Source organism: Camelina sativa, chromosome 15 (genome assembly GCF_000633955.1).
Source record: "Camelina sativa cultivar DH55 chromosome 15, Cs, whole genome shotgun sequence".
Taxonomy (NCBI): domain Eukaryota; kingdom Viridiplantae; phylum Streptophyta; class Magnoliopsida; order Brassicales; family Brassicaceae; genus Camelina; species Camelina sativa.
The window spans coordinates 24,445,867-24,464,277 of NC_025699.1; the positions used below are offsets into that span (position 1 = coordinate 24,445,867).

Sequence of the window (18,411 nt, forward strand, 5' to 3'; positions counted from 1 at the left end):
CTTCTAGCAACATCACGTTATCAATTTTGTTTCCATTTTTTTTTTTGGGTGTCAAATGCATCTCTAAATATTTAAGGTTAATTTTCGTCGTAAACATGATTTTTTGAAAAGCATTATTAAACGAGAGTTTATTAAAAATGCCTTTTATAAAAAATTATATTAATTTTTTTTTTTAGCATCTAACTAGGTAACTCTCATTAATTTGTAAATAGGTAAGAAAAATAGTTAATCAACAATCTAGGTGGTGTAATGAAAGTTTTATACAAAATATATATATATAAAGTTCACTTTATTCACTTCTGGTGCTGCCATGTCAGTTATATTCTCTTTAATTTTTGTGGGCCTTACAGATTTTAATATGGCCTTTCAACAATTATACAAATGACAAACTGATCTACTAGATTTAATTCAAAGTCTATAAGCCCAATACTATTTCATCCGAAATCTGTAAGTCCAACACTACTTTTAAATCATGTGGATTCAACCTGATAGTATTTCATTCATCCAAAGTTCAGCGGTGTAAATGCAACTCTAATTTTATTATTCAACCATAAAAATTAGAAACGAAAGAAAAGAATAGAGCATATACCCGATATATATGAAATAAAATACTGAATTTGAAATAATATTATTACCTATTCGTACCTAACTTTTCATTTATCGTTTATGCTTAGTTCTTTTACATATACGTGCATCATATGGTTAAGACACATAATTATAAGAGACAAATAAAATATGTTCTTAGCAAGAAGACAAGAAGTATGATTAGAATCTCCATTGATCTTGTAATTATATATCACCTAAGCATTTTTTTTTACTTTAAAATAAATTTAAAATATTCATTTAGAGCATATTTATGTTAATTATAATTAATAGAAAGTTTAAATAAAAAATATAATTAGTAAAATAAATAAAACGTAAAAATAAGAAAACAATACTATAATTTTTTATTAGTGGTAATAATATAATTAAAATTGTCTATTAAACTGATCATAATTAAAATTATAAATGTATTATTGAGTTTTAGAATGGAAGTAAATTTTAAATTTATGATAGAATAAAAAAAATTATGTAATTGTGTATTATTGAGTTTTAGAATGGAAGTAAAATTTAAAATTATGGAAGAATTAAAAAAAATTCTGTAATTGTATTTATAAAATTTTAAATAGGAAAAATAAAATTAAAAGTGAAATATTATTTTATAACATGATCAAAAAGGAAAAAAAATTTGATGTTTCGTAATTGAATCAATTTCTTCTAATCCAAATTTAAGTATTGAAAGATAGTAATTAAAGAGAAAATAGTTATAATATATCTTGAAAAATATTTTACAGTCTAATATGTGTTATGTGTGATCCAATAGAAGGTGGAAAAAAGTAGATGTCAAAAGGAGTGCATCATCAATAATGACAAAATAATTAAAGTTAAAAGTGTTTGAAAATAAATTAGTAAAACTTGAAAAGATAATAGGGAATACACAATGACTCATGACTAAATTAAAATCTCTAGCATCTCATTAATTGTGTGAAACGAATGAGTTTGTAGAAAAATAAATGATATATATTATTAAATAGATTATTAGATCCTAAGTCAGGTTTAACAGTTTGGCCATATAATCATGGAAAGTGGGATAACATATGCACTTTCATGAATTGGTTGTTTATGGTACGATGCAATTATTTCGATGGGTAAAGCAAGCTCGATAAAGATGTTATAACGATATGATATTATATTTTACCTTTAAGCAGTATTCATGAGATTCGGTATATTCAAATTTATACAGGATAATATTATGTTAGTATCAACATCTAATCATAAATAATATATACAATTAGATCAACAATCTATCAACATCAAAGCCTTTAAAAATACTTTTAATGAAATATATGAATAAGAAATAAACTCTCTTAATGATAAAAGATCTTGAAATAGTCATCAATGTCGTTTATTTTTCCTAATATTGCCACATGACATATATTTATAAAGATTTACCCTCAAAACTTTATATAATTATATTCGAGCTCTAGAATTTATATTAATATAAAAATATTTAAATTAAAATCCCGCGCTTGCGCGGGTACAAATTCTAGTATATAATAAAAGCTCCTTGTGAAAGTTGTATACAAAGCTTGTTATTTTAAAAGTTATGGTTAAAAATATATATTAATATTTATGTATTATTTTCTGTTAAGTTATGGTAAGACTACAATTTATTGAATAGTACATGATGTTATACACTTAATTTTACGATCCTCAAAATGTACTAACTTTTTTGTATTTTATTATTTCATATTTAGATAAAAGATTGATTATTTCTAAAAGCATATCTAGAATTTTTTTTTTTATGATTTGTCATTTTTATTAGGCATACATATTTGGATCGGAGAGAAATATTTTAATTTCATCTTCTCACATTTAGATTCGTTTTGAATTTTGTAAACTCTTTTCCTCGTGTTTGGGTAATCAACCACGAAAGTTTATTTTAATCAACATGTGGTTGACAAAAACAAACAAATATTGTTTTAAATTCTGTAAACAAATTTGAAGAAAATAGTGAAATACTTTTTAGAAAGATTTTGTTTCTAAGTATACATATTTGAAGCCCATAAACTATTGTAAAATTATTTGGTTACACTGGTAGTAGGATGAAATTTGAAGAGAATGTTTGATAGTGAGATTAATATATCTGATTTTAAGACATATATACTCACAATGATTTCTTTTTTTTTGGATTTTTTCTACACCTAATAAAATTCTTATATGTTACTTTATTATAATGTGCACTCTTTTAATATTAGTATGATAATAAGTATGCAGACATAAAAACAAAACAAAAACCGAATTAGCCACGGCCTAAGTGTAGCAAGAGAATTACAAATTTTAGGATTGAACATATAATTAAGGAAAATACGAAAAAGAGAGAGAAAGTAATATATTTTTTACCAAAAAATTGCCTGCTCAATTACAAATCACTAGGAGATACCCCGTCCTTTAAGCACGGGTCAACATTTTTTAAAAAATTTCTAATATAATAATAAAATTTATTGTTACATATTTTTAAAAAAAAATTTTTTGAGATAATATTTATTTTTAATTGTTCTGTAAATCAATTAGTCTATTTTTTTATTAACTTATATTGCAGTTTTATATTGTTTGTTTCTTGTATTTGATTCATTATTTTGTGAAATATAAAGTAGTAATTTTAATATTATAATTGTGAGCAAATAAAAATTATTAATATCATCTATATAAATTTAGTTTTACCATCCCGCCAATGTAGAAAGCAAAACATACATTTTTCATAGATTAATTAATATATTTTCGTTTTTTAAAAATTCAAATCACAACAAATGCAGAAAAAATTCTGTACTTTATTAATCATAAATATTATATAAAAATTCCAAACAATTTGTAAATAAAATAAAATAAAGATGATAGGAGAATCATATTTTGAAATTTTAACAAAATTTTCGAAATTTAGTTATTAAAAACAAATTATATTGTATATTTGGATATAAAATCTTAGTTTTTAAAATTCTGATTGGTTTATTTATTTTTAAAAAAAAATATTTAGTAATTTCGTCCATAATTTATTGGAGAGAGAAAATATATTTTTCTAGATATTTTATATTTTATCTGTGAGTGTTTTTAAAAAAAAAATTAATTATATTTATTTAATTAATTAGTTAAGCTTAATTAAAATTTTCTAATGGCAATTGAATGTAATTTTTTACTCATTTTAAGGTTAGTTTTATATTTGTANCCCAATTAATATAGTAGGATGTGATAATAATATAATAAAAATTACACTATTATATACCATAAATCTTTAGGTTGGTCAATTATTTATATTTAGAAAAAAATCTGAAGGGAATAAATATTTACAGAAATATTGGATTCCTATTTTGGTCAATGTTCATGAAATAGAAGAAAATATGTAAATTCATTTTGCCTCAATTACAATATAAATTTTAAGTCAACAAAAAGAAAAACCTTTAAAAAGCCTTTTGAATTTTGATTATGCAAATGGGTTTTTAATATTGTGGTCAAATATAAGAAATATTATAATGACAACAAGTATAAGAAATGTTATAATGACAACTAAATAATATTAAGTAGGGTCTAAATAGCAATAGTTGGAAAAATACAAAAAAATATTTAAATAGTGTAACCTATCCAACTGCCACCTTGCTTAGTGGAACTCATGTCCATTCCCGGACCATGGGTCCATCTCGCTTAGTGGGTCTCACACCCACTCCCGACCTATGGATCCATCCATATCCTACGGTCGCTTTGCCACATCAGAGAGGTTTTAAAAATTTGTTTACCGACTCTACAAATCACCACTTGATCTTTTTCTGTGTTTTGTCTTCACTTCACTATCAAAAATTGTCTTCAACAATTTCCTGAAAGTACTTCAGCATAAACACGATTTACTCTGGAGTTCTCTCAGGACCTTTGACCAAAAATATAATTGCACTTTGGTGACATAGGTGGTCAAATCAATTTTTTTAAACTTCTTCGCAAACCGGGGTATCATAAATAGTACCAAAATAAAAAATGTTATATTTCTTTCATTTTAAATTAAGTGTTATTTGTGAACTTATTTTATTTTATAATATAACATTAATTTTTTTTTGATAAAAAGTTAAAAAATAATGTATATTGACCAATGAGAAAGTTTGTAAAGTATATATTAATAAAGGGGGTAAACCATAAAATTTGTTTATTTTCATAATATGTGTGCAAAAACTTTACAGGACACTTAATTTAAACTAGGGAGAATATATTATTACTATTTGTACCGCCGCTCACTTTTATAACTCATCTCACGCCTTCCTAAATCCGTTTGAAACTATTAAATAATGTACACATTAAATTAGGAAATTTTTTAATAGTTTGATTGCTGCCCTAGCGAAATCGACTTTAATTCAACATAGTCGTTTTATCTCAAAGTCAGCCAATATGGAAGCCCTAAGCGAAATCGAGTATAGTTTATTTCTTATAAACTGTTGAACTATTTAAAAAACACTAAAACAGTTTAATTTATTTCTTTCTAATATTATCATTGAAAACACTTATTAGTAAATAATAAAAATTTGTTTTTTTAATCATTCAAAATAGCTGTTATTAACATGTATATGCTTTATGTGGAACCGACCAAAACAGTGGTACAGAAAGATGTTACATTGTAGTTAACATGTATATGCTTTAGGTTATGAATGCTAACTGCACTATATCTTGATAGATGTGAGAGATTTTGAGTATGTGACGTGTTAATAAGCGGCAAGCAGTGCCAGAGTTACAAGTCATCTTTTGTACTCCAAAAGCATTATGTAGTCAATTGCTCAGGATCCAATAACTAGCTTGGACAAATTGATCCGAATATCGAACGGTCCTCAATACTATAATATAAAAGTTTCCCTCAAGTATTTACTGTAAATATCCCTTTGATGGATCTAGAAAAGGGGAGGACGATACTTTTCTTATGTTACATACATTTGTGTCTCCCCCACACGGCCATACATGACATACGATGTCTAACTAGATTCTTGTTCCGTTTATCATCCATCTGACCATTACTTTTGGCATGGCTCATGTCAATCTGGGCATACATGCTTTTCGAAATGTGTCAATGTCTCTACGCCTTAAACTCTACTTAGTTTACTCAAACATTAATCTTAATCTCCATAAGTACTTGACACTCTCTTTCTTGAGCATTAGATTCTTAATTTGACTAATTGTATGGGCTTATTTTCAGTATGACTTGAGAAACAAATAATGTTCAAGAAAACAAAGCTAAGTCTCATTTCTGTTTTTAATAAATGTTGTTCTTTTAGGACCTAACTCGCCCTCATCAATAAGGATGCCTCCGTATCAAGTGAGAGTGGTTTTTGTACGCTTTATTTTTATTTTTCTTTCTAGTAGCATACTATCTAAAGGCACAACCTTGTAGTTTACAGATGACAAAGCTCTCTATGCTCCTTAAAGTTGAAATGCTCTCTTTTAAGCCATCTAGATCCAACATATCTGACTCATCGGTTCGACGAATCTAACTTACATATTTTCCAAAAAATATTATTAGTCATAGATCCAAAACATTGTTAACTTATATAGATTACTTTTATTTTTGAATATTTGAATACCTTATATAACAAATAAATTTGTATATATAAGGTGAGCTATGCTTTGATGTGTAGATAACAAAAGTTGGTGAGAAACCTAAAAAATAAAATAAAAAAGGGAGAATTTTTGACTCCTCCTCCTCCTCCTAAGCTTTCAGAGAGTATCTCTCTGTTCTCCGGTGCATCTACTCTTACCAATCAGGTCACAACTTATTTATGCACATCTATTCACAATTTCATGTTACATTAGCAAATATAGCGTCCACATTAACGTACGTAGCATGAGTTCGTTTCATTTGTTCATTTTATTTTTAAAATTTCATCATAATAATACAATATTATATTCAATTTTAATTTCCCTCTTACATCTTGATTTCTCATTTTCAGATATAATAATATAAATTAAAAATATTTATCTTGTAGATACAACGTCTTTTGTGATTATAATGGATCCCCTTACGATCACAACAGAAGCTGAGGTCATCCCTACCACCATTATGGTCACAACAGAAGCTGCGGTCGCCCCTCCTATCACCACGGTCACAGCAGAAGCTAAGGTCACCCCTGCTAAGCGAGCAAAGACTACAAGGTTTGTTGATTTATAGATGTGGGATTATGGTGTTCTAAAAACCCCGCTTTTGAAACTGAACTTTAGATCCTCAATTTCATGTCTCTATATTGTTCAAAATTTTGTATATTATGGGTCTCTATGGTTTTGACTCCAAGAATGATTTTCTAAAATTTGTTTTAGGGTAGCCTAGTCTAATATATTGCTCTTTCTTCGTTTTAACATTGTTTCTTATTGAATATCAATTTTTCCCTTTTTATTTTTAATCTTGAAAAAAAAAAATCTTCTTCTAAAAATCTCATTTTTATTTTATTTAAGATACAATTTCCATAATTCATTTTATTTATATTTTTAAAACTTTACAGTTATTAGATTCGATGTATTTGAATAAACAAATCATTTATAGATAACACAATCTTAAATGTCTTTATTTGTTATTTTTGGTATAGTGGTATAGACAAAAAAAAATATTATATCCCTTATAACACTATTATATTACATTTCAATATTTAATCATCAATCTTCATATATCTATTTATCATTAGTTTTTGTATTTTTTTTCTTTCTTTGAAGTTTTGTTCAAAAGCTAATAAATCTAGGGTTCCCATTTTGAATCTTGCCTTAGGTGTCCACCCACGGTCATGGAAATGTTCTAATCATACATGCTGTTATTTTATTTTACAATCTTATGAACTGCATTTATATATTAACCGGGTAAAAATGTTTTTGCAGCCACTTACCTCTTCCTAGACGCCAATTCTATCACTCTCACACCGGTCAGGTGATTCGAGTTCCTTTACCAACTTCTTTTGAATATTCTTTGACTTGCAATTTATGATATTTCCCATGAACTTTTTTTATATACTTAATTGGTCCCATTCAATTTTGAATATTGGTTAGTTGTGTCCATGTTGTCTCCGTTTTATAGTCACTAACCAAAAAACCTGCATGTTTATTTTGTTACAAAGCCAATGACACTTGATGAAGTACTCTCTGACCGAGATAGCGACAATGAGGAGGCTGAGGCATACTCGTGGATAGATCCAAAACAGTATACTTTCCTAACTCGTGCAAGTAGTAGCCGAAGAGGTCGTGGTGGTGGAGCCCGAAGAGGTCTTGGTGGTGGAGCCCGAAGAGGTCTTGGTGGTGGAGGCCGAGGTGGTCGTGGTTGCGGAGGCTCAGGTGGTCGTGGTTGCGGAGGCTCAGGCGGTCGTGGAAACCTCACCTAGTGATCTCTAGTTGGCTAGTTCTTTTGTTCTATCTTTTCTTGTTTTTTTTTTTTTTTAATTTTTACGTTTATGTTGTTTCTCCACATCTAAGATTAAATGTATGCTTAATCACTTTTCTCTCTAAAAAACTATGTCGAAATGTTTGACCCAAAATTCATAGTCATGTAACAATTACTCAATATCTTAATTTTAATTATCTTTTAATTATGAGTTTTTGTCCTTCTTGTAATTGACGAAGCTTCTTCTCCACTTTTCATATTTTCGTTGAGTCCACTTTCTTTGTATTATTTTATACAGACTTAATATGTTAAAAAAATCTTGTGTTAATGTTATTTTCATTGTCATCAAGATACATATAGTCTATGTTTTTCTTGTTGTTCAAACATTAACAACAAGAAAAAACATTGATGGTATAAATGTTTGACAACAATGAAAATAACAAGTGTGTATCGTTTTTTAGGAGAAAAATATTTAAATTTTTATATAATATGGGGGAATGATGAGAATCTTCTAATATAGGGAATAAATAAAATAGAAAAAAAATCCTCTAATAAAAGGAACTACTAAAATAATAATAAAAATCTCCTAATAAAATGGAAACTAGTCCACAAGAGATCATAAATTAGATTTTTCAAATGTTGGAAAAAATCTATATACAATAGAACCTCTATAAATTAATACTCGATTAATTAATAATCTCTATAAGTTAATAATTTTTTCAAGTCTCAAGTTGGGACTAGTATAATTTTGGACACAGTTCGATAATATAATAAGATAATAATTTTTTTGAAAATTCTTTATAAATATATGGTCCCATCAATAATATAAATTATTAATTATATAAAACTATCTATATATATTTATATATGTACATATTAATTTTTATTAGAGTTCATTTTTAATTTTCTTACTATATAAACATCTTTAAGCGTTATATTCAAAACATGATAATTGTTATTTTCTTTGTAATTGATTTTATAAAAATATTATTTATAACAATTAAATCTTATTTTTTTGTTTTACCAAATTAGGAAATTCTCTCTATAAATTAATAAATCGATAAATTAAAACCTCTATAAATTAATAGATTTTCATTTTCATGGTCCCAATATTATTAATTTATAGAGGTTTTACTGTATAACCGAAGTAGATGTGCACATGGAGACGTGATCCATAATATAACCACAAAATCCGAACCTTCAAAGTTTTAGTATCAAAATATGCCTCTTTTTCACGGAAGGTCCAAAATTGTCCTCCCAAAAACTCAAATGGAGGAGAGCCACAAAATAAGAATCCTATTCTATGTGTCCATGTGCGTGTGTGTGTGAGTGTTTGTGGTGTCACATTCTACGGCTAACAACCACATCCTTCACTTTTACTCTTGGTCCGGCGTCGTCACGTTTACTTGGCAATTCCCAAATTGTCTCGTCTCAGTAGTCTTCACATCTTTGTTTTTATTCTAAAAGCTCTCCAATGGTCCAAATGCATTATCCCATTTTTTTAGGAAAATGACTTAAATTTTGCTCATTGACATGGTTTGTTAATTGTTAATATAGTGGTCGATGATAATATTATTAAAATTTGTTAAGAGTTTGTCTCATTATTACAAGGAAACAACTTAAACTTAAAAACTGAATTTTACAGACAAATAAGAACTAGAATCGTACGGTGAAGATAAAAGACAAGAGGATGCCAAGTCTCTCTCTCAAGTCTCAATCAACCGAAATAAGCCCATTTCTCATCCTTGCCCTTGCCGTCGCCACCAGCTGCAGCTTCGTCCTGGTAATAAACACCGAGGTTGTCGATCGCTGCGGTGAGAGCGTCTGTGGACGTTTCCATGGAAAGATAAGGCATGTTGTTGAATGAACGAGCAAGACACGTTGCGGCTACTAGTTTGTCGTTTCCCTTATCACTACCTGCTTTGTTGTTGTTCCTCTGCTCCTCGGCTCGGTGTTTAAGAGTCTGAAACATGAGCTCAGGCTCGTGCTGCATCGCTCTGAGGACATCTGCAGAGGACTGGCCCATCACAGCACGTGTCACTGCGAATCCGTGAGGTCCATCGCTCTGCAAGACTCGGACTACACTTGGTCCACCAAACAGATTGTGGACTCCACCTAGAGCTTCCTCATATGCCCCGCCCAGGAACATTCCCAAATAGTACTTACCCCCGCTGCAGCCATTGTTGTCCAGCTCGTGCAATGGCAAGCTCGATTCTCCGCCTATGAACTTGTTGATCTTTCCATCACTGTCACAGGTCAAATCTGATAGGATCCCTCTCGCCACGGGCCTTTGATCAAGTTTATGGATTGGAACTATAGGAAACAGCTGATCAATCCCCCAGAAATCAGGAATCGAAGTGAAAACCGATAGATTGACATGGTAAGACAGAACCGGATCCGATGCGCCAATTGCCTTAATCACCCACTCGCATAATCCATCAACACCAGCTAACTGTTCAATGCTCAATGAACCTTCTTTGAACCCTTCAACACATCTCTGCTTCAGCTGATCAACATAAAGCAAGCAGCTTTCATGATCACCACGCATCGCAGCACCATAAAGATTCTCGTAATCATTTCGGACTTCCTCAGAGTACCCTTCAAGCATAAACTGAACATCAGTTGGGGTTTCATGTTGTTTACTAGCTGAAACAGCTTCAAAGATCAACACCGAGTGATGTGAAACAATGGCTCGACCGCTCTCGCTGCATATCACCGGATGCTTCACAGATTTCTTATCACAAACAAACCTCACCGACGCCACAACAGCTGCGGCATACTCCTCAAGAGTGTAAGCAACAGAGAGATCCGACTCCCCTGATTTAGACCCGTCGTAATCAATCCCCAATCCACCACCAATATCAATAACTTTCATATGAGCACCAAGACGGACAAGCTCACAGTAAAGCTGCGCAGCCTCAGCCACACCGTCGGATAACAAAGCCGTTGACGGGATCTGTGAACCAATGTGAAAATGCAGAAGCTGGAGACAATCAAGCATACCAACTTGACGAAGCCTCTGAACCACACGAACAATCTGAATCGTAGTCAATCCAAACTTGCCTTTCTCACCAGAAGTAGACCCAAAATGACCAGAATGCTTGGTTCTCAGCTTAGCTCTTAACCCAATCACAGGCCTCACGTTCATCTTCTGACTCAAATCAATAACCAAATCAAGCTCTTCTTCTTGCTCAAGAACAATCACAGTATTCAATTCAAGTTTCCTCCCAAACAAAGCCAACGAGACATACTCAGAGTCTTTGAAACCATTACACACAAGAAACGCATCAGGGTTACCTTTACACAAACAACTCATAGCAAGAAGTATCTCAGGCTTCGAACCAGCTTCCAACCCGAATCGAAAACTCGATCCGAACTCAACAATATCTTCGATAACGAACCGATCTTGATTACATTTCACAGGATACACACCTTGGTAATGAGAACCATAGCCTTGAGTCTGAACCGCGTAATCAAACGCTGACTGAAGACACTCGAGACGATTCTTCAGAACATCAGGGAAACGAACGATAAGCGGAAGCTGTAATCCCAAACCACCGGAGGTTTTCGGATCTGTCACCTTCTTCACAACCTTCATCAGATCGATGTCTTGGTGAGGCAAAGTGTTTGAGCCATGAGGACGAACGGAGATGTTCCCCGAGGTATTAGCTGAGAAATACGGAGCACCCCATCCGTCGATACGGTAAAGCGAGGAGGAGAGCGTCGGTGACCAATGGCAAGAACCGTCAACAACGGCGGCGGTGGTAGACGACGGAACAAAGACGCCGGAGCAATCAACGGAGAAGGCATCGATGGGAGTATCAACACATGCTAGAGCAGGCATCTTCTTCTTCTTCTTCCTTCAACGAACGGTTACAAATGAATGTTTCGTAAAACAAAATTTTGTGAAATCAAAATTTTTTTCGACAGAAAAGAAAAAAATGAATCTGTGAAAATGTTAGAAGGAATTGGGGGAATTTGAAACCCGCCGAGGCGAAGAGCCTCGGGGCTAACCCCCTCAAAAGAAGCAGAAGGTGAATCTATCACCACCGTGAAACCCGCCTTTTACGACCCGACCCGACCCGAAATTCCCCACTATGAACGTTCAGAAGGAAGTTTTTTTTCTTTTTTTTTTTTTTGAAAATTTGGTTAAAACAGAAAAAGGAATTTTCCAAATCTGAGTTCAACAACGAAACAAAATGAGAATGGGAATTTTCTCGGGAAAAAATGAGAATGGGAATTTTCTCGGGAGAGTCGTGAAAGAAGGAGAGATTGGTGAAGGGATGAAGCTAGAATTGCATGTGGGAGGAAGCTTCGTTATATAGGAGAGGAGAGAGTTGGTGGGAGAGAAAGCGGAGAGATTCGGATGAGGTTGGATTTGGGCTTGGGCCCTATTTGTGATTCTTTTTTTTTTTTAATTTAATGTTAATTATATTAGCTGAATGTTTTTAACTGAACATTTTAAAAGTTTAAACAGAGTTTAGCTATAAGTGAAATCTAAAGACACGCTTGTGGCCACACTTGAAACGCCTCTTCATACCGATGATCGCCCGACTGTCCAATCGCCAAGAGCTGATCTCGTACTTGCCGATCAATCCATCCGACCAAATATTGTAGCCAAATATTTGTGATTTTCTCTATTTAAAAATAAAATAATAATAATTATAACCTTTTTAAAAGAAAAATAAATGTTATTATTACTATTATTAAAAATAAAATAATAATAACCTTTATTTGTATTTTTATTGAAATTTTTTCTGTTAAGAAAAATATATCATATTTGACCCAAACAAAAAAGAAAATAAAAAAAAAATTTCATAGCCACCAAAACGTAATTTTCAAATATGAAACTTCATGACTACAATATTACTAAATTAACTATTTGAAAATTACGTTTTGTTTTAGACTGAAAACTTTAGTGATTTTAGAATTTATGATATGTTTAGAAAGTATAAGTAAAAGTTTAATGGAGATTGGGAGAAAAAAAATTGCAGAATTGGTTTTGAGATATATATGAGTGAGATTAGTATTTATTTATAGGTGCAAAGTGATTTGTAAATTAAAATGTCATTTATACTCTAAATAATCAGCTTTATAGTATGTTTTTCTAAACCATTATCTTGTAATATGGTTTTTTTTTTTTCCTTAAACTTTCATTTTATATATAACATAGTAAGTTACAAGATGAAAGTTGCACAATATACATGAGTGGATAGCTCCACAAACCAAACAACTTGAAATTAAAACTGTATCAAACACTAAACTGAAGATTACAACATAAGTACTAAGACATTCAACTTCCAATGCAAATCGATGCAAAATGTTAAGAAACCAGACATCATATCTCTCTCAATAAGACCAAACATCCAATCTGAGATTAGAGTTGAGCTTAGAGCTTCGAACATTTGCTTGGAGTATGATAGGATCTTACTCATCACAGCTGCATCTTTCAGAGAATTAGTAGCCGAATGTCTTCAAAAAGTAGTCAGCGGAAGAACATCATGCTTCCTTTTTGTTCAAACATCTATCTTTCTTCATGTACAACCAAAAATTCAAACAGCCCTATATCCATACAATGAACTTTATTCTCTAGTTTTTTAACAACCAAAAGGTATGAAGGCCTAATCAGAGATCAGAAGCATCTATCTCTGATGGTTGTCAACAAAATAAGAGATTCAAGGAGGTTCTGAGGGTACCGTGTAAAACTTGACTCCCATCTCTTTCCTGCGAGGGCTAGTATTCCTCTCCTGATCTGAGGCAATTTGTTTGCCTTTCTTTCTCTTAGAGCTCTCTCCCACTTCAAAACGGTGATTGACATGGGAATCTCTGACAACGTTGGATCCCGTAGACTCCTGTTTACCCTTAAGGTTTGTGGCCACCATATTGTGAAAAGGTTGCTCTGTAGCTGTCTGGAAGTCGTTGTGTAAAGGAGAGGGGTAACGAGGAGGTTGAGAGATAGGTGAGTACGAAGATATATCCGAGCTTTCTGAACTCCGGTTACCCGTTCCTCGACTAGGAGTATGAGACCGTTGTCCTTCCTCCCACACCGGAACCAAAAGTTCCTCATCATCTTCTGCAGGGACAACTAGCAGAGCCAGAAAAGGATAAGATCGAGAGTGGTGGTTTATGCGGCTGCAGTTTCTGCTGATTTTTGTAAGTTTTTCATATTCAAAACCCACCATAGCACGTTCCCCGGACTGAAACCTAACCCTCCTAAAGAAACGGAGCCTATTTGTGAAGATAATTCGAACTTTTACCCTAAGAAAATCAATTTGAGGTGTAGTGTCTTCATTGAAGTCAAGTGCAACAACATCCCCTAAAGNTATGATAGGATCTTACTCATCACAGCTGCATCTTTCAGAGAATTAGTAGCCGAATGTCTTCAAAAAGTAGTCAGCGGAAGAACATCATGCTTCCTTTTTGTTCAAACATCTATCTTTCTTCATGTACAACCAAAAATTCAAACAGCCCTATATCCATACAATGAACTTTATTCTCTAGTTTTTTAACAACCAAAAGGTATGAAGGCCTAATCAGAGATCAGAAGCATCTATCTCTGATGGTTGTCAACAAAATAAGAGATTCAAGGAGGTTCTGAGGGTACCGTGTAAAACTTGACTCCCATCTCTTTCCTGCGAGGGCTAGTATTCCTCTCCTGATCTGAGGCAATTTGTTTGCCTTTCTTTCTCTTAGAGCTCTCTCCCACTTCAAAACGGTGATTGACATGGGAATCTCTGACAACGTTGGATCCCGTAGACTCCTGTTTACCCTTAAGGTTTGTGGCCACCATATTGTGAAAAGGTTGCTCTGTAGCTGTCTGGAAGTCGTTGTGTAAAGGAGAGGGGTAACGAGGAGGTTGAGAGATAGGTGAGTACGAAGATATATCCGAGCTTTCTGAACTCCGGTTACCCGTTCCTCGACTAGGAGTATGAGACCGTTGTCCTTCCTCCCACACCGGAACCAAAAGTTCCTCATCATCTTCTGCAGGGACAACTAGCAGAGCCAGAAAAGGATAAGATCGAGAGTGGTGGTTTATGCGGCTGCAGTTTCTGCTGATTTTTGTAAGTTTTTCATATTCAAAACCCACCATAGCACGTTCCCCGGACTGAAACCTAACCCTCCTAAAGAAACGGAGCCTATTTGTGAAGATAATTCGAACTTTTACCCTAAGAAAATCAATTTGAGGTGTAGTGTCTTCATTGAAGTCAAGTGCAACAACATCCCCTAAAGTGTTAGCGATGTATCTGACTGTCCTCTCAGAAACATAAGGTAAGGAAATTCCATGTAACTGAACCCAGAGGTCTATATACGTCAGAAATTTCTCACCTGGGAAGTCTTCCCACCTTTGTAGCGCCACGAACCAATCATTAACCAACCATGGTTGTTGTCTCAGCACCGAAACCATATCTTCTTCTTGTTGAAAACGAAACTGCACATAGCTATCATCCAGTATACGTCCATGAACTTTCTTAGTTAAGCCCCATAGTCGTGGTAGTTCCTGTATCACAAGCTTTAGCGGTTGATCGTTCAAGTTAAGGGGTTTGCCAATCAGACTTATTCGATTCCTAGCCATAACTCCAGCGTAAGCAGTATGTGGTATGAGCAGTTCTGGGTCATCTCGACCCAAAACCATGTATTGGAGGTCATCCCACAGTTCATGAGCCATGATGGGAGCAAGAGCAATTATAGAAAAAAAGAAAAGAGACAGAGGTAAGGGGAAGAAGGCACAGAGGACTACTATATATAAGGAGGAAGGAAAGTCTATATCACCATAAGGAAGAAATCAAGGATGACGATAGATGGGAGAAAACCAAGAGATAAAGTTTATAAAATTAATCACCGCTTAAGGTTCAATCAAAAACTTTGTCTTGTGTTAAACGATAATTATTTTATAAACTTTCTTGGTAGCAAGGAAAGGAAAAGATAATAATTTTAAACAAGGGATAAGAAAGATATTATGGAGAAGTCAAAAAGAAACTTAGCAAACAAGCCCAAGGAAGGTGATGATCAAAAAGCATGATCACCACATAAAAAAACCCAGAAACCAATGACTTTAGATTTTCATATCTTCAAAAAGACAAATTGCAAAAATACTTATCCAGCTTACAAAATAAGAGATAGAAAACTGGAATAGTGAGAACCCAAAATATCTATCTAAGGATGAAAGATTCTCCAATGTAGCATGTCTCAGTTTCAAAGAAACCTTTCAGCCACACAGGAGAGCCTCTGGCTACATAAGAACTTAACCTGATGTCATTCGTGACACTGTCAGCAATCAAAAAGGCACCAAGGTTGCATCTCTTTGGTTCAAAGAGAATAAACCAGTGAGGTTTATCAGTGGCTAAAGTCAGGAGAGGAGAAATGTGACTTGTAAACGCTGGCCATTGACAAGGTTTGTGAAGAGCTTTGATTATATCCATAGTCGTAGCAGCAAAGGTGACATGATCAAAATGCAGACTACTCATGCTTTCATGAGCCCAATCCCAACTTTTAATCTTAGCCTCAAAAACGGATCCTACTTGAGCAAAAGATCTTCGACTGTGAAAGAGGACATTCCCAAGAGAATTTCTTACAACCCAAGACGCACCAGAGAGAGCTAACTTTCTGTGCCAAGAGAAACCAATATTGCATTTAACTTCATTTCTGAAGGGAGGTTGCCAAGTTGTTGCCTGCAAAGGTGATGTCAGAGTGCCATTCAGGTTTAAAGATTGTGCCACATTCCACTCTTTGGTCGCTTCCCCAGCTTTCTGCGCTAACAAATTAGACTCTTGATGATATCCATTAAAGAGAAATGAATTCCTATTTTTCCACAAGTACCACAGGATCCAAGCAAAGTCCGATTTAAAATCATCAGGGAGAGGGACACATCGTTTTAAACTAAGGAGATAATGCAAATTTGCGAATATTGCATTTCCAAAACCCAACACTAGCAATGGTACATTAGATAATGCCCATACCTGTCTTGCAAAAGGACAGAGAAATAATATGTGGTTAATTGACTCACAATCCTCATCACAAAACATACAACCATCAAAAACTCTGAGCCCTTTAGAACGTAATCTATCAAAAACTGGCAGAGCACCTTTGAGAGCTTTCCATAGAAAGAGTTTAATTTTAGGTACTGTTTGTACCTCCCATACAGCTTGAAAGACAGGATTTCTCGATGGCAAAGCATTCTCCTCTTTTAGTCTTATTTTATGCACCTGTCGATACATCAGATCATACCTAGATTTAGCAGAGTAAAGGCCATTTTTTGTTTCCCCCCAACAATAAGCATCCGAAGAACCTATTCTAGGCTTAATGGCTTTAATGAGATTAATCTCAGAATGATGAAACAAAGATCTTAAGAGATTGTCATCCCACTCTCCAGTCAAACGATTAAAAAGATCAGCCACCTTGAGATTGATGTTCATGAGAGAATGAATACCCAAAGGTCTTTTTGGTGAAGATTCATATAACCAGTTGTCTATCCAGACAAAAGTGCTATCTCCATTTCCTATGATTCTCTTGAGACCTTTGCTAAGCAGATTTTTACCAAACTGCAGGCTCCTCCAAGCATAGGATGGTCTTTTACCTGTTGGAGCTGATAAGTACGAGGATGAAACAAAATATCTGCTCTTGAAGAATCTTGAAAACAGACAATCCGGATCATGTAGAAGGCGCCAAGCCTGATTTGCAAGAAGAGACTGGTTGAAAATTGCTAAATCTTTGAAGCCTAAACCTCCTAAAGCCTTGGGAAGGGTTAGCTGATCATAGCTTATCCAATGAATCTTATTCTGAGACTGAGAATTACTCCACCAATAGTTCATCATTACTGAAATCAGTTTAGTAATGGTTCCTTTTGGGAGCTTGAAACACGACATCGCATATACAGGTAAGGCCATAGCTACAGATTTGAGTAATACGTCTTTACCTCCCTGTGATAAATTCTTTGCATACCATCCTGTTAATCTTGATTGAAGTCTATCATTTATGAAGCCTAATAATTGTTTCTTCGATCCACTTACACACTCCGGAAGCCCCAAATACTTCCCAGTGCCTCCTTCTAGCTCAATTTATGTTCGCAGCTTGATCCAATTCCATAAGTTTTTATCTGTTTTGGTTCCAAAGGTGATAGCCGATTTCTGTTTGTTTATCACTTGTCCAGACATCGATTCATATGTCTCTAAAAAATTCATCACCTCATCACATTGCTCTTTATTCATTTTGCAGATGAAGAGACTATCATCAGCAAATAATAAATGAGTTATTGCTGGCCCAGAGGGATGGAATTGTATTCCAGAGATTTTACCTTCACTTTCTGCTTGTTTGAAGAGATGGATCAAGGCTTCTGTGCACAAGACAAAAAGAAAGGGAGAAAGAGGGTCACCTTGACGAATGCCTCTATGGGGTTTGAAATCACCAAAAGCCTGTCCATTTATGATCACAGAATAACTCACAGAAGTTACACAACCCATTATCCATGTTATCCAGCTGTTTTGAAATCCTAA

The 18,411-nt window shown here is 33.6% G+C and overlaps 4 protein-coding genes across 4 annotated transcripts; 1 reads left to right on the forward strand and 3 right to left on the reverse strand.

The window, feature by feature from the left end:
- On the forward strand, positions 6,572-7,922 carry LOC104748749 (H/ACA ribonucleoprotein complex subunit 1-like). The gene is made up of 3 exons (XM_010470346.1): positions 6,572-6,714; positions 7,426-7,474; positions 7,662-7,922. The coding sequence occupies exons 1-3, from the start codon at positions 6,572-6,574 to the stop codon at positions 7,920-7,922; spliced, it is 453 nt and encodes a 150-aa protein (XP_010468648.1).
- Positions 9,474-12,216, reverse strand: LOC104747443 (arginine decarboxylase 1). Its single transcript, XM_010469075.2, has one exon. The coding sequence runs from the start codon at positions 11,763-11,765 to the stop codon at positions 9,639-9,641; it is 2,127 nt and encodes a 708-aa protein (XP_010467377.1). The 5' UTR covers positions 11,766-12,216; the 3' UTR covers positions 9,474-9,638.
- On the reverse strand, positions 13,075-14,227 carry LOC104747445 (uncharacterized protein At4g02000-like). The gene is made up of 2 exons (XM_010469077.2): positions 13,618-14,227; positions 13,075-13,483 (listed from the first exon to the last, which is right to left on the reverse strand). The coding sequence occupies exons 1-2, from the start codon at positions 14,101-14,103 to the stop codon at positions 13,421-13,423; spliced, it is 549 nt and encodes a 182-aa protein (XP_010467379.1). The 5' UTR covers positions 14,104-14,227; the 3' UTR covers positions 13,075-13,420.
- LOC104747444 (uncharacterized protein At4g02000-like) lies at positions 14,257-15,803 on the reverse strand. Its single transcript, XM_010469076.2, has 2 exons — positions 14,526-15,803; positions 14,257-14,391 (listed from the first exon to the last, which is right to left on the reverse strand). Exons 1-2 carry the CDS (start codon positions 15,585-15,587, stop codon positions 14,329-14,331), a joined length of 1,125 nt encoding a protein of 374 aa, XP_010467378.1. The 5' UTR covers positions 15,588-15,803; the 3' UTR covers positions 14,257-14,328.